Source organism: Falco punctatus, assembly GCF_963210335.1.
Source record: "Falco punctatus genome assembly, chromosome: 7".
In the NCBI taxonomy this organism is placed as follows: Eukaryota; Metazoa; Chordata; class Aves; order Falconiformes; family Falconidae; genus Falco; species Falco punctatus.
The window spans coordinates 61180903-61196261 of NC_137587.1; the positions used below are offsets into that span (position 1 = coordinate 61180903).

The 15359-nt window shown below is 52.7% G+C and overlaps 2 protein-coding genes across 4 annotated transcripts; both read left to right on the plus strand.

Annotated features, from left to right (window-relative positions):
- The first annotated feature begins 131 nt into the window (after positions 1-131).
- On the plus strand, positions 132-2868 carry PEX11A (peroxisomal biogenesis factor 11 alpha). Its single transcript, XM_080396158.1, has 3 exons — positions 132-232; positions 610-725; positions 2299-2868. Exons 1-3 carry the CDS (start codon positions 177-179, stop codon positions 2862-2864), a joined length of 738 nt encoding a protein of 245 aa, XP_080252284.1. The 5' UTR covers positions 132-176; the 3' UTR covers positions 2865-2868.
- Positions 2869-8923: 6055 nt separating this feature from the next.
- PLIN1 (perilipin 1) lies at positions 8924-15344 on the plus strand. 3 transcript variants are annotated; one of them, XM_080396150.1, is made up of 9 exons: positions 8924-9035; positions 9784-9842; positions 11204-11402; positions 11545-11627; positions 11979-12261; positions 12402-12601; positions 13147-13296; positions 13976-14209; positions 14709-15344. In XM_080396150.1, the coding sequence occupies exons 2-9, from the start codon at positions 9798-9800 to the stop codon at positions 15078-15080; spliced, it is 1566 nt and encodes a 521-aa protein (XP_080252276.1). In that variant the 5' UTR covers positions 8924-9035; positions 9784-9797; the 3' UTR covers positions 15081-15344. The 3 variants fall into 3 exon arrangements, with proteins under 3 accessions (XP_080252276.1, XP_080252277.1, XP_080252278.1); XM_080396151.1 differs by having other exon boundaries at positions 11979-12231; XM_080396152.1 differs by having other exon boundaries at positions 14717-14949.
- The last annotated feature ends 15 nt before the right edge of the window (positions 15345-15359 follow it).

The following is a 15359-nucleotide window of genomic DNA, read 5'->3' on the forward strand; positions in this document are numbered from 1 at the left end:
GCCTTTGGCGGGAACACCCGCCCCGCTGTTGACGGTCGCCGTGGCAACGGCGCGGCGCGGCCCGGGCGGAAGCGCGCACCGGAGCGGAGGGTTCCCCCGTGGGGCGGGACCGGGGCGGGGCGGCCCCTGCACGCCTCCCGCACACCTCCCGCGGCTGCTGCCCTTCCGCCGCCGCCATGGAGGGCTTCGTGGACTTCACCAACCGCAGCCAGGGCCGCGACCAGCTCTTCCGGTGAGTGCGGAGCCGGCCGCCGGCCCGGGGGCTCAGCCGGCCCGGCAGCGGCCCGGTGGGGCACCCCCGCGGGCCCTGCGGGTGCTGGGGCCCTCGGTCAGCCCCCGCCGCCGTCGGGCTGCCTGTCTCCGGCAGGAGAGCTGCCGGTCGTCCCGGCGCGGCGCACCCGGGCTCCGGGCGGGCCTCGGCCCCTCCTGGCCGCCCCCCCGCCGTCCCCTGCCCCCGCCGCCCCTGTCGTGGGGATCCTCGCCCCGGCACTGCCGGGGGACCAGAGGGGTGGCCTTCAGCTCGGGAACATGCGCTGCCCTCCTGCTGCCATTCCTGCCGATTGTCCGTGTTTCACCTGTGTGCCGTTTTCCTCGTTTTTTCCATTCCAGAGCCACTCAGTACACATGCATGTTGCTTAGCTATTTAATAGAGCATAAGGCTGGTAAAGAGAAGCTGGTAATGAAACTCAAGCAGTTGGAATCTAGCATGAGCTCTGGCCGGAAAAGTAAGTACCTGGTGTCTAGAGGGATAAGTCCTTCTTTACTTGCTCCTTCCAGCAAAACAGCTCCTGGCCTTGCGTTTTCTGTAATTAACTTGCCTTGAGCCACAAACCCTCTTTTAAGTATATTCACCAAATTGTCAATAGACCTTATCCCTGCCTTGACTTGCCAGGCTAAACAGGGCCAAACACGCGTTTATTACTTCCTCGGCCTCCTCTCCGGTCAGGCAACTTGAGTAATCAATGGGAGAACTAGAGAAATAAGTTAAGAGTCAGCTGTTGCTGCAGAGATCAAGTTGTCATCGCTGTTCAAGGACAGAGTTATATGACGCAAGGCTGGCTCACTGCACTCTCATTAGTCCTTCCAGCTAATGGGTTGAGATGGCCTAATGCTAAATATCATCATCCCAATAAAGTGACCTCTGAAGGACCATCCTTCAGTATGGCTTTTTATATCCTACTCTGCATATTAATTTTCTTTAGCTTTTATACCATACTAAATCATACACCCTTCTGTACTTTTCTCCTAATCTAACCGTTTGCATCACTTCATCTGTGTCACAGTTGCATCCATTATTGTTACACGATTGCAGTGGTTGTGTTGCTTGCTTTCAGGTTGATCTTACACCTACTTATCAATTGCTTGATCCTGGAACAACTTCAATATATGAGGCAAATACTCTGGTTTAATGTATTACCATGGTTTTGTTCTATTACTCCAGTTAGCTCCAGAGTATGGTAATTTCCGGCAGAGAGGCCAGCTGGTTTATCAGCACAGTTGTAATTCTCTTGCTTCTGCTAAACAAATCACTAATAGACGTCAGGCCTAAATTCAGGACTCTTGCAGTTCCACTAAGCTCAGATGCTGCCAACATCTGTCACTGTGACAGTGCGGCAGGTTATGAAAAGTATTTTGCATAATATTGTATTAACATTCATGGAGCAAAACCTAAGCAGTGCAGCAGGTGAAATCAGGCTTGCCATATATTATAGCTTGAAACAGAATACGCTGTTCCTGTTTGCAAGGAGCTGCATGTACCTCTGACAAATTCATGGCTGAGGAAGGACTTGGGTCTCAGTGTGCTTGGTGCATGAATCACCAGCTTTCACAGAAGCTTAGGAAAGTTGTAGCTCGTGGTTGCAACAGGGCTAGTGCAGCAACATCTCCTGTCCACAGGGTTAGGGGAAATCCAGTGAAGTACACAGCTGAAATTAGAGGCTGTTTGTGTCACCCTTTGATGCTGGAATACCACACTCGTTCAGAGCCATGGGTGGTATTGGTCCAGAGGGCACCCAGGCGCTGAGAACAGAACAGCAGGAGAAGGCTGCAAGTCCTGGCTATTGACAAGATTTGTGTGTGTGTCATGGGCTGGTGCAGGACAGAACTGAGATGTTTATATGCCTTTCCTCACTAATACTAGCTTCTCACAAGAAGAAAATACTTAAGCATACAAATGCCCAAAGCTCGCCAAGATTTTTAAAAGTACACGTGGACAGTGACATGCCCAGTTGCCCTGCGTAGGGCTGTGTCTCTTCTGTAAAGGCCAGGCTGTGCTAACCTTTGTGGGGTTTCTTGCAGTGTTCAGACTGGGCAACATGGTACATGCCTTGGTAGCAGCCAGGAGAACTACACAGCTGCCAGATGCGGTTCCTCGCTTCTGCCTTACAGCCTCCAACCTGACCCGTGCCATCTACTTCGTCTGCGATGCAGTCCTGTGGTTCAAGAGCGTTGGGCTTCAACCTGACATCGATAAGGCAAAGTGGCGGAATTGGGCTACCAAGTGTTACTACTTTTCACTCCTGATGAATCTAGCCAGGGACTGGTATGAGATCTCCTGGAGGCTGGAACAAGCTGTACAGGAAGAAAAGATAAAGGAGAATTCCTTCTGGGACAAACACAGTCAGGAACGAAACTGTGCAAAATGTGATAGTTTGCACGGTTTTCTCCTCCTGCTATTTCAGATACTGAAAAGACATCCTCCTTTGCTGCTAGACTTGGTGAAGAATCTCTGTGATCTCTCAGGTCCTTTGGATACGCTAGGGATCTACAAGACCAACCCAGGAGTGATTGGTTTCTGTGGCGTCATCTCCTCCCTTGTGGGGATCCTCATGTTAGCAAGCCCACATCTGAAGCTGAAACAGTGACATAACAGGAGCTGCACAGTATGCAGCGAGCCAACAGCTTTGATCCTCTGATAGGTTTTTATCCTCCATATGGCACTTTCAAAATGAACATGTCTTACAGTAACCTCAAGATTAATTTTGTCCTCTGGATAAGTGAATTCTACCCTTTTTCCTTCCCTGTGTCTTCACAGATGAGTTTGGTGCTATGACACGCTCCCTGATGGAGTGCAGGTGGGAGAAGACAGAGTAGTATTTCACAAACAGGAACAGGACTTGGAATGTGGCTGCTAGATAAGGAAATACTGACGTTCCTATATTTTAATACAGGGTTGTGAAATAGCTGCATAGAAAACTATAACAGGTATATGACTCATAAACAATCATGTTTACACTGGGAAGCTGGAATTCACCAATCCAAGGTTCCTACAGCCAGATTTTCTATAGTGGGCTCAGGCAACTTAGGAACTGCAGGTAAAATGGCCTGAAGCCAAGTACGAACGAGTATTCTGATGGGTTTGAGTTGATGACTCCTGTTATCTGTAGGCAGTGGTTTGAATGCAGTGTGATGGTAACCGAAGAGTGGTGTGAGCTGACCTCCCGATGACCTCTGTAGTGCACTGGTGATGCTGGATCTGTAATCTAGGGAGCGCCAACTTGTGTCCCAGGAAATCAGCACTTTCTTCTTTTCCTTTAATAATGTGAGCCAAGGACTGTTGACCACCGGCTCTGGCTTTTCCAGCGGGCTATGGCTGAGGAGTTCGGTGAAGGACAGTGTGTGGGAGAAGCTTGTCTGAGTGCTGATGATGCTGTGGAACTAGGTTTCCAAAGCTGTGAATCTGGAACCACTCACAAGCATTAAATTTCCCATTATACATGCACCTTAACTCCCAAACCCCTGTGATTCCAAGTGCAACAGTTTTCCATTAATCATATGGTGATAAGGAGCTTGTTTTGCTGTTTTAATTTTACATTAAAAAATCCAGTATAATAAGGAGCTTTAGAACCTGCAGTTAAGGAGAGAAGCCTGGCTTAGAGCTCGTTGAGTCAGAAAAACTGCAAGGGTGTGTTTCTGGTTGTGTAAGCTCTGGGAAGGAAGGGAATGGAGTTGATCGTGATAATATCGGAATCCCCTGTGAGAAGAAAAGCTGGATTTGGGCATTCATGATTTATATTTTCCTCTCTGGTTCTCCCTATCCTCCCATCTCATGACCACAAGATTTTTTGCGTGTTCCCTCACGGGCTGAATGAGTTCTGCTATTTGAAAATGCCTTATATTTGCCCTGCAACTGCATTATTGTTCATCGCTTATCTTGCTAGGAATGATTGCCTGGCAGTATAATCTAAGTTAAAGGAGAAATGCTGCATCGAGCTGTCTAACATGTCATGCAATTGCTCCTGACTTTGCGGAGTACCAGTTCTGACAACATCTGAGAAAAATTTGCACGTTATACAGGAGATAAAATGACCAATTTTTCTCCATCAGAGTTGGGCCTGTGTGTTCTGCTACTTTCTGGTGCAAGGGCTCCTTGTTTAATCTGTGAGTAGATGTGTACAGATACTACTCTAACCTTGACCGGGGTACTCATTATTTATGGTGCTGTCTGGAAACAGAAATTAAAAGGTGCTGATCTCCTTCATTAAAAGGCAAAGGCTATGGAATTGAGTAGGCATGGTAAGGCACTGCCACAGTTTATCTTAAGTCATTGTGGTCAGGCTTGAAATTACTTCCAGTTTGAATCTGAAGTGTTAGCCTGCCAATGAAGTGTTTAAACAAAAAAGAGGTTGCTGAGCAGGGTAATTAAGTGTGCTTGAAGACCAAGTGTGGCCTACAGCAGCTCGTCTTTTTAATATGGAAATAAATACCACTAAAAGTGTAGAGTGTACTGGCAGTTCAGACCATAATGGAGCATTATATGGGATTGTTGTCTTCAAGAGCTTCCTCGACTTTTTAACAATGGAATTTTTTTGTTTCTTTACTCCATTTGTCTTTGAGCTCCTGGCAATGCGCAGCCCATCCCTCCCTTGGTCAGATTTGATTAGTGTGTAGCAACCCCTGTAAGGAAAGAAGAGGAGCGCTGATGATCTGGCAGAGGAGGTTTAGCCATCTTTTCTCTACAGAATTTCATCTTGCAAAAACTATGTTTTGAATTCCTTTCAGGGATGCTCTCAGATACAAAATACTTCTTTCACTGGTTTGCAAAATGATTTCTCATTTTCTCTTGTGTGTTGTGGGTAAAGGGAAATGGATTAATATAGTGATGTGGCCCCTAGTCAGCTACACCTCCCTGTGCCCTGAGGAGGGAGGAGGGTGGGTTTTCCCTTGTGCCAGGCAAACACTATGCAAGGCCATGAGCCAGGCTTTGATGTTTCTCCTGTAGGGACTAGTGTGGATTAGCAAGTACAGGCTTAATGCAGGAGGTGGGGCAGTGAATTTTCAGCCTGTCTCAGCCTTACCTGTCCCATTCTACATGATGTGTGTTGGAACATACAGGGGTAACTCTTCTTACTGGATGTTAAGCACTAATACTTGCCTTCTGCTCCCCAGCCGGAGGCTAGCAATTTAATGTATCTTAATGTAATGTGACTGAAGCCATAGAATCATAATCATATGGAGAAAATCCTTTTAGTGCCTTTTTTTTTTATATATCTGTTTCTAATACAGCAGTTAGAATAAGGACAGCTGTTTGAACACAAGCAATAAACTGAGATAAGTGTGACACCGTGTCTGTGTGTGTAACTTGGAAGATGGTGTAAAGAAATGCTGAAGGAGGAATCCTCCCTCCCATCTCTGAATTTTATGAAGGATGATACTGTTAAAGAGACATTGCCTATAGTTGCATTTGGGTTATAGAACTTTCCTTTTGCAGTAGTAAGGTGGCAGCCAGATTCATCAGACTAATTAACAATCCCCATCTCAGCTGCAAAAACATGAAGTAACTATATGAGTACCAGATAAAATATATGAAATGCCCTGAAACGTAGTGACATTTTGAGAATTGCCATCGGTTGCCCTTGAGTACCAGTAGTGAGAGCTGGAGCCTTCTGCCCAGCATAGGCAAAGCTACAGTGCAAGGAACGGGTACACCAGCATTTTAGTATCTTATAAACAGCTTTTCATTTGGCTGGATCGTGGTGTCATAGGGCGAATCACTGCAGCTGTTTAAAAACAAGTGCCTGTTCAGGGCAGGGAGTGAAGGGTAACATCTCCAGCTGAGATGGCGAGGGATGGAGCCAGGGTAACCATTAAAAACAAGCTTACTGTTGGCTCCTATCCCCCAGAGTAGGAGCCTTGCAAACTTGGAAGCTCTAAAATGTCAGTTCCTGAACAATGTATAAAGCATTGCATTCAGCAATGTTTTAGCAAGAGTTTCTGAATTACTGGTCTGATACACATTTCATAATGGAAACAGTTAACAGGAGAGTGGTCTGTGTGAGATGTGCGAAGTAGTTTTCTATTATATTTACAGGCAAGGCCTTCCTGGTGTTAAAACCATGCTTGGCGTGATATTTCAAGAAATACGTGAGCCATTCAGGATTCGCAGGTGAGCAGCAAGAACAGTCAGAGATCTAAACACCAGCGTCTCCAGGGAGGGACCAAATGAACCAGTTCTGTAGAGGAAAGGTGACTGGGGGAGGGTATGAGAAGCCTTCAAGTGTTCAGAAGGTTGTCTGCCAAGAGGAAGGCAATAAATCAGTCTCTAAAACCATCCAGGAGGTAATACATTTATATTGCAGCAAAGGAGAATTAAATCACACTTTTTTTGAACTGTAAGTAAAATGAAGGACTAAATGGATTGCCCAGGAAGGGCAGTCCTTAAAAAGAAACCGGACAGAGATCTGCCGGCAGTGGTTTAGAGGGTGCTGATCCTCCCACAGAGCATGGAAATGAATTGGTTACCTTGCCAGCCCCCTTCCAGACCTAAGTGCAAAGATTCCTTTCAGGTCTTTGGGGGTCTGGCTCATCCCCTCACTGTGGTTTTTTGATGGATATGGAGCAGACTGTGGAGACAAAGGTGTAAAACGGCTTCCAGCTCATCCAGTGAGCTCTAAATATTGCCTGGAGAAACACAGAAGGTATTTCTGGTGTGAGGTGAAGCGGAGGCGGGGTAGAAGCAATGGTACCTTTGCACTGCAGAGCCCAGGGCTGGCACAGCTTTTGCCTCAGAGGAAGGGGAGGGGATGAGCAAAGGCGTTAGTAGGGCAAAGGCTGTGTTGTCTGTTGATCCCAACTCTAGCCAAGGCAGAGAGAAGCTTGGCACGCACCGTGCACTTTTAGCAAGGCCAGTGGGGCTGGAAAAAGTGTCAGTGCCAAGAGAGCAAACTTTTGGGCAAGCTGCTGCCCTTTGTCCCGTTGTCTGGATTGCAGTGACTCACCCCACCACCGAGCTGGAGACAGCCCAGGACACTCATATGCCTCTGCACCCAGCTAGCAAGGCAGGCCTGCAAGCTTTGCAGAGCTCTGGGGTGGAAGCAATCTCCAGGCTCTTTGGGGCGAAAGTGGGTATTTTCCTCCCACGCATGGCTTTCTCACATCCCTGGGCAGTCTCCCACCCCCATGTACGAGCAGCACAGCTGGGAGCCACAGAGTCGTGTTGGGTGCACACCTCTGTGTCCTGCACATGAGTGCCAGGCAGCTGCAGGTGTTCAAGGACTTGGCTCTGGTGCTTGGGCTTCCCGTGATGCCGAGATGCATGCCAAGGGTCTCCCTGCCTCGTGCCAGGTGGTCCATGACACACAGCAGCCTTGTGTCAGCAGGCTGCTTGGGTGGGTCGTCTGCACTGAGCCCCTTGGTTATTGCTGTGTCCTCTGGCATTTTTCTTTCCATCATGTTGTCCTTGTCTTATCAGTGTGGCTTGTCCGTGATCTCTGTAGTCAATAACCAGAACCTATCATGTCTCCATACAGGTGGTGTCTTCTTTCTTCTCAATCAATACTGCAAATGGATTTGTTAATTACGACGTGAGTTGGCAGAGTGCCTCCCGTGCACCAAGGCAGGCTGGCCACGAAACAGCTGCAGTAGTGAGAGCATTGCTGGCAGGTCAAGGGGAGTAGTTGTTCCTCTCTGTGAAGCACTTGTGAGGTCACATTTGGGGAGCCATGTCCTGTTTTGGCCCCACCAGCACGGGAGAGATCTTGACTAGAGTCCAGCAGAGGATCGTGGAGAGGGTAAGACATTTAGGCGCATGGAGCACGTGCCATACCAGCGCAGACGGGAGCACAGACCTTGCTCAGAGGCGCACAGAGCAAGATTAAGAGGTGGCAGGCACAAATTGCAACAGAGAAACTTCCAACTGGACATAAGGAAAAAAGTAGTTTACCGTGAGTACGGTTAGCACAGGAATTTGGCTCCAGAGAGATGGGAATCTCACCCTTGGAGATTTTCAGGACTGGACATAACCTTGAACAGCCTGATCTAGCTTCAAGGGTAGTCCTGTTCTGAGCAAGAGTTGGATGAGGTGACTTACAGAGATTACTTCCAACCTGATTTTTTCCTCCATTTCTGTCTACTCCAGATGCCTAGAGCTTTCATAATGAAGTGTCTGCCCTGACCCTCAGCTAAAAGCCTCCTTACCAAAACCCTCCATGAATTCTCCTAGAAATTGTAGAGAAATCTGGCCAAACCAGATTGGTTTATGCAGGATGTGACACCCACATCTGCCTTCTGCTCCTTGTGCTTAGTAAACTCTCCTGGGGAGAAACTATGTTCTTAGTCTGTGTTGTGTTTCCCAGCATGATAGGGTCCTGTTCCACCACGGGGCATAACAGGCTACAGAAATACAGGAAGGTTTTAATTTCTTAGGAAATACTGCCTGACTCTTCACCTTCTCCCTGGCTGCTCATGATCTGTTGCTTTTGAAATGGTGAGGTCCAAGGGCACTTCTTTTCATCATCTCTTGATGGAGGGGCGTTAAACCCTGGTGCATCCCAGCTGTGCTGCAGCTTCTGGGCTTTGAGGGGAGGACAACAAAGGGGATTTTCTGCCATCATCTGTTCCGAATTACCGTGGCTTCAGGGAGCTCTTTGGCCAGTTTCCACCACAACCCGCCAGCTCCCAAACCCGTGCAACTGGGAGGTGGGGCCTCGTGGTGGTAGGGGCCAGGGCACGGTGCATCACTCTCAGAGGACCCGGGTGAAGGGACCGTGCAGCCACCATCCTCTGCTCCTGCTCTGCTGGGGACGGGCTGCCCCTCGGTGAGTAGCCTGTCTCCACCGGGTGCTCGGGGGACAGCTTCAGCGGGACCGGCAGGGTGAGAGCAGGGATCACCCTCTCTCCCTAAATCTCCTGAATTTCATCTGCTGCTAAGAAAAGGGAGTCTGTGCTGGGAGCTAGGGTTGTGCTTTCAGCTGTTACCCAGCTGGGAGCAGTGGAGACGGGTGTTTTGCGGTGCTTTTGTCACCCGCATCAAGCTGGGGCTGTGCAGGGATGGGTGCTGGCATTGTGAGCAGCAGAGCTGCAGGACAGATGTGCAGGAGGGGGATGCTGACCGCAGCTGGGCAGCTCACCATGTCCCTGCCCGCAGCTCCTCTCTCTGCTCCTGTCCTATCGTCTTACCCCTCCCCTGCCTGCATCTCAGCCTGGCCCTCGCCCACGTCCATTAACATGCTGGTTGCTCTGAGTTTGCTTTACAGCTCTGTCGGTGCCCTTTATCCTGCCTTGTACGGTAGCTCCTCCAGACTAGATGCCTCAACTAATTTTGTGGATCTTTGGGTGTTAAGACACACTAGCAGAGGAGGGCTGTGTGGAGTCACTGGTTTTACAGCTTAACTGGTAAAAAGTCAAGCGTTAGGCACTGACACATCCGTTACACCCATGGGAGGTGCATGTCTCAGCCCAGCTCCCAGCCCCACTGTGCTTAGGGGGTGCAGGCGTGAGCTGGGGGAGGCCAAGCCCAGCTCTGCCTTTACAGCGGGGTCTGCAGCTCCCAACTTTGCTTTACAGGTGGATGCATCACGATGACAGCGAAGAAGAATCAAACTGTGCAGAATGGAAGTGCCAAGGTGGGTGTGGGAAGGGGGAGAGTGGGGAGGGCAGAGGTTTGCCAAGGGCGCCAGGTGGTGCATACCGACACTGCCAGATGAATACAAGCCACATCTCACACTGTCCCTCGTGCTATATACAGCATATATAACCCCTGTTATCTTTATACGGATCTTTACCTGCAATAATATAGAGCATCATCAAAGGGAAAGGATAAAACCTTTCACTTGCTTGAAATTAAATAGTTCAGAATCAAGTTAACTCTGAGCTGATGCGAGACCTTGGTGAAACCAGCTGGCAGTGCCTGTCCTCCTGTCCTTTGTCTGTGTCCCTACGGTGGACCCCAGACCTCAAGCAGTCATGCTGCTTGGATGCAATGCTGCTCTGAGCAGCTGGAGCCCCTGGGATTGCTGAACTGCGGGATTTGTGAGAGGGCTGGCTCCACATCAAGCCAAAATTAGCACAGTGTAGCACAAAACAATACAGTTTTTCTCAAACATGCAAATTCACAGTCTGGTCATGGTTACAAGCGGGACATGAAGCCAAACTTGCCTCTCACCCACTGGTGATCAGAGGAAAGCTCAGCTTTGCCTTTTGTTCTGTCCTGTGCAGCCCTCATGGCTGCTGTGGTGAGACAATGCTCCCTTCGGTCCTCCCCTGGAGCTGCAACATCTCCCTCGGTTGTCCCACCTCACCAGCTGGGTACCAGGCAAGAGCAGCAGCTGGAGCACAGGCTCATCCTGCTTGCCCAGCTTTGAGGGACCTACCTCCAGCCATGCTCTGGCACTGGCAGTGCACACAGGTGTCGGCTGTGCTGGTTTATACTGGTATCCCACATTGCCTGTGCTAGCAGGGTGTGGGGGTGCGGTGCCTTGCTGCCTCGAAGAGCTCTGGTGCCCTTTTCTTACAGCAGTGGCTCCTACCAAAGCCCTGTATGCCCTCAGGGACAGACTTGTTCCTCTCCCCTTCTTTTTGAGGTCCATATGCCTTATTTGCCACGGTGGTGACAAGACAGACAGGATGGAGGTGCCACATAGGCACTGGCCAGTGCTGGTCCAAGGATAGGAGCAAGGGCTGGGTCAGATAGAAGGAGCAGGGTAGAAAGCCAGAGGGACCACCTGGACAGTTGGGCTTGGGAGGCGGGGGGAGTGGGGACCATCACTGACACTGCCTGTGGTGTCCATGCTCCTTCTGGGGCAGCAGCCAGCGTGCTTGTCCATGGCTGTGCCATACACAACGTAACTGGGAGACCCTCATTGAGGGTTGAGAAATGCCCTCCTCCTCCAACGTGAGCTGCGGTCCTCTGCCACCAAGATGTGGTCAAGAGGGCATTCTTCAGGGAAGAGCTGTTGGCTGACTGATGCCCATCTGCCATGCATAGGAGAATGTACTGCAGAGGGTCCTGCAGCTGCCGGTGGTGAGCTCAACCTGCGAAAGCCTCCAGCGGACCTACGCCAGCACCAAGGAGGCCCACCCGCTCGTGGCCTCAGTGTGTGAGGTCTATGAGCGGGGTGTGCAGGGTGCCAGCGCCTTGGCCATGTGGAGCGTGGAGCCCGTGGTGCGCAGGCTGGAGCCTCAGTGTGAGTCCATCCACGGGGGGGAACACGGCAGGGGGGAGCCCACCAGAGCCTCCCTTGGTGGGACAGCACTGGCACTAGCATGAGCCTAGCACAGCCCAGGTGCTTTTCTTACCAACCCACCCCATGCTTTTGCCCAAGGCAGTCGCTGTGGCCAACAATCTGGCTTGCCGGGGCTTGGACCACCTGGAGGAGAAGATCCCTGCCCTCCAGTACCCCGTTGATAAGGTCAGTCACAGTCAGGACATTCTGAGACACCCCCGACCCCTCTGCAGAGCCCCCATCTCTGGTCTTGTTTCTGGATGGTGATGGGCTACTGGGGGAGAAACAAGGCAGCACCTCCAAGCAAGGGCTCCTCCAGGGTTCCTGCAGCCCAGGGGATGGTTGGGGTGCTTCCAAATATAGGTCAACAGTGTCCTATGTCCCATCCCTGCCAGCTACCTTCAGCCCAGGCTCAAGAGAGCTGTTATGCTCCTCCTGGGGCTGTCTACTTGCATAGCTGCCATGGGTTCCTGTGGTCCCTCTGGCTGTCCCATGCCACCCCAAGCACACCAGCAGGGCTGTTCTCTCTGCCCACAGCTCGCATCTGAACTAAAGGGCACCATCTCCTCCCCCCTCCAAAGTGCCAAAAGCACCATTGGCAACTCCATGGATAAGATCATGGAGCTGGCGGCCGAGGGCTACGAGGTCACCAAGAACACAGTGGAAACGACAGCAAGGTACACGAGGAGGAACTCAGTGAGCCAGATGGCAGCCGCAGGGGTCGACACGGCCCTGGGAGGGCTGGAGAAGCTGATGGAGTACCTGCTGCCAGAGGAGGATGAAGAAGCAGGTAGTCCTGATACCCAAATCCCCTCATCTGGTAAGGGCTGGATGTACCTGGGGTGACACCTCACTCATGGGGTGCAAGTGGCAGGAGAAAAACACTGGATTTTGGTGCAGGGATGCCTAGAAGGGTCGTCCTGCCAGGACATAAACCTTCCACTGCTCTCCTGCCTTTAGATCAGAAGCCCAAAGAGACACGTGAGTCAGCAGCAAAGGTCTCCCAGCAGCAGACCAGTGCTCCCAGTGCTCCCAGCACCCTGGGCCGGATCAGCGCCTTGGTTAGCACCGTCTCCCACCGTGCTTACCAGCAAACCACCCAAAGCCTCCAGCATGCCAAAGCCAAGGGGCAGGAGCTGGCCACCTGGATCCCTGTCTTGGTGAGTGCCAAACCCACCTGCCAGGTTCCTCCTCCCCCATACCCTTTTTGGGGCTGATTCTGCTTTCGGCTGAGACATTTCAAGCTCCTCGGAGCACGTCCGAGGGCAGGCTGGTGGGCACTGCTGTTTCCCCCACTCAGCAAGATGAGCCAAGGGCTGGTGTTCCCACAGCACGTTCACATACAACTTTCTACCATATTAGTGGGACAAGTTATTTTTAGCTGGCTCCCAATGTATACTGTTGATTTATGGCCTTGCCACAACATCCTTCCTAAAGCAAAAAGCGCCTGCAGAGGCTCAGAGAGGATGAGGAGAAGGAGGCACCTCTCCTCTTCCACCCAGCACTGCGGCAGGAACCCCTTCCCTGGCCTATGCCAAAATCCTGGACCTCCCGGCTGCCCTCCGGATTTCTTCCGGCATGCATCAATGAACCCCTCTGCTCCCTGTGCACCCCAGGGACCCTGTGAAATCCTCAGGCTAAGCAGGATGGGGCGGATGGGACCTGCCAGCTCCCCTCAAACAGTGGCTTTTTGTTCCTCTTCCAGGGCAGCCTGGCCAAGCCGAGTGTACCTGCAGCGCCGCGGGTCCACGGTGATGGGCAGAGCACTGCGGGTGGCTGGCTGAGCCAGCGGCAGAGCAAGGTGCCAGAGCAGAAGCAGGAGAAGGTGGGGAAGAAAGATGACCACACCAAGGAGGTACAGAGAAAAGGGGGGCAGTGAGCCAGGGGTGCCCCAAAGCATCCTCCTGCCCATGGGCCATGTGGGGGATGTTCCCCCCATAGCTGTGGGGGTCAGGCCCTCATCCCCACTCAACCCTGAATTTCAACCTGGAGGAGGCAAGGGGAAGTTGGCAGGGGGCATCCCCAGCAGCCCCCTTCCCTAATGCCCCAAAGCTGCAGGCTGTGGGCAGCCCCTGAGCTGGACAGGGTCACCCTGGCTTGTATATTCAAGACTCCTTTGCTGCTGTGGGGTGTCAGCACCGAGCTTCCTACCGAGCCCCTGAACACCCCCGAAAAATCTCCCTTCGTGGTCCCAGCAGCGAGGGGCAGTGTGAGCTGCGGGTCTGGGAACAGTCCCCAGCAGCAGCTCCGCTGGGACGTGGGGACGGGAAGCAGCAGGTTGGGGTCACTGCCCTTCGCCTCTGCCTGCAGCGGAAGCACAGCCCAGGGCAGAGGGTCTCCAGGGGCCTGGGCAGGGGGGGCAGTGGAAGCGACAAGGAGTGACCCTGCTGCAAAGGGCTGTGGTGGCTTTTGCAAAGCAGCGAGCTGAAAGCACTCTGGCTGTGAGCTGCAGGGGGGATGGGGAGCCCAGGTCCACCCATGTCCTACCTGGAGCAGCTGCTGGGGCCAGCGGCTGAGCTGGTTTCTCTTGACAGGCAGGGGACAACCCTGGGCTGGTGGGCAGCGTGGCTCACAACCTGCAAACCGCCTGTGCCTCCGGCATCTCCAGCGTGAAGAAGGTTCCAGCCGTGGCCTGGGATGCAGCAGAGGGGTTGATCCTTTTCACCCCCCGCAGGCTGTCCAAGGCCATGGAGACAGTGGATGCTCTCGGGGGGACCCTCGTCAGTGCCCCCAAGCATCTGCTGGGCACCCTGTACAGCTACGTGCCGGTGAGTTTATCCCCAGCCAGGTCCCGTCCATCTCCAGCGAGCCTCATTTTCTCCAATCATGAGCACCCCGTAGCTCCAGGCAGGAGGTACCAGAGCGGGGAAATGGGGTGCTTTCAGGACACCTCAGTCTCACCCTCCTCCTGAGCATCCCCCAAGCCATGACAGTGTGTTTCCCCCGACAGAACCAGCAGGTTGGCTGGTGATGGCACCTTCACACCGTTCATGCCCAAGCCAGGCTGTGACCACAAATTCCTGGGAAGGTGAAAGTTCAGGCTGAGACCATGTCCCCTCTCCTTTCCCCCACCCTGCTGCTCCCCTGGGACCATCTCTCCACTGCAGGTGCCTGGGCTGCACCCACCCACTCTCCTCCACTGTGGACCCTTCTGGGTGCAAATTTGCTTGTCCTGAGGTCCCCCCAGTTCTGAGGGGGCTGTGTGGCACAGGGAGAGCCGGGCTGGCAGGCAGGTTCAGCCTGGCTGGGTGCTCACCCGTCTCTCAGCTCCGCAGGCAGTCAGTGAAGGCAGAGGAGCCAGCTGCGGGCAGCAAGCCCAGCCCGGAGACGGAGCAGAAGGAGGAGGACACCAAGCCTGCCCCCCCCTCCACTGAGGAGAAATCCCAGCTGAGGGGCGACTGGCGGCTGTACCGTGGCCATCACCCCCTCTCCTTCCTGGGGCTCGAGGACCCCCTGTTCCTGCGGCACAACCTCTACCGCAGCCCTGCCTTCGAGCCCGAGTGCCCCCTCCCACGGAAATCTGCCTTTGCCCCCTACAACAGGCGGGTGAGTGAGGGCTCCTACCGCTTCAGCCCCGAGGCCATGTACAGCCGGGCTTACTACACCAACCTCTACGCTCCTGCCTTCAAGAAGGACTGAACCGGTGGGGAGGATGATCGCAACCTGGCCCCACTGTAACCCCCGCCCTTAGCACGCTTTGCCCAGCCCCCCCCCCCTCCCCCCGCCAGCTGCCCGCATGCACCCCTGTAGCGGGACAGGAGCTCAAAGTGGTAGACATGCCGTGGGATGTCATCTTCTGCAGTGTATTGGGGCTAGGATGGGGGAATAAAGGCAGCCAAAAGCCCTGTCGGTGGAAGGAGAAGGTAGGGGGAGGTGGGACCAGAGGGATGAAGGAGATCCGGAAAGCAGTGAGACCAG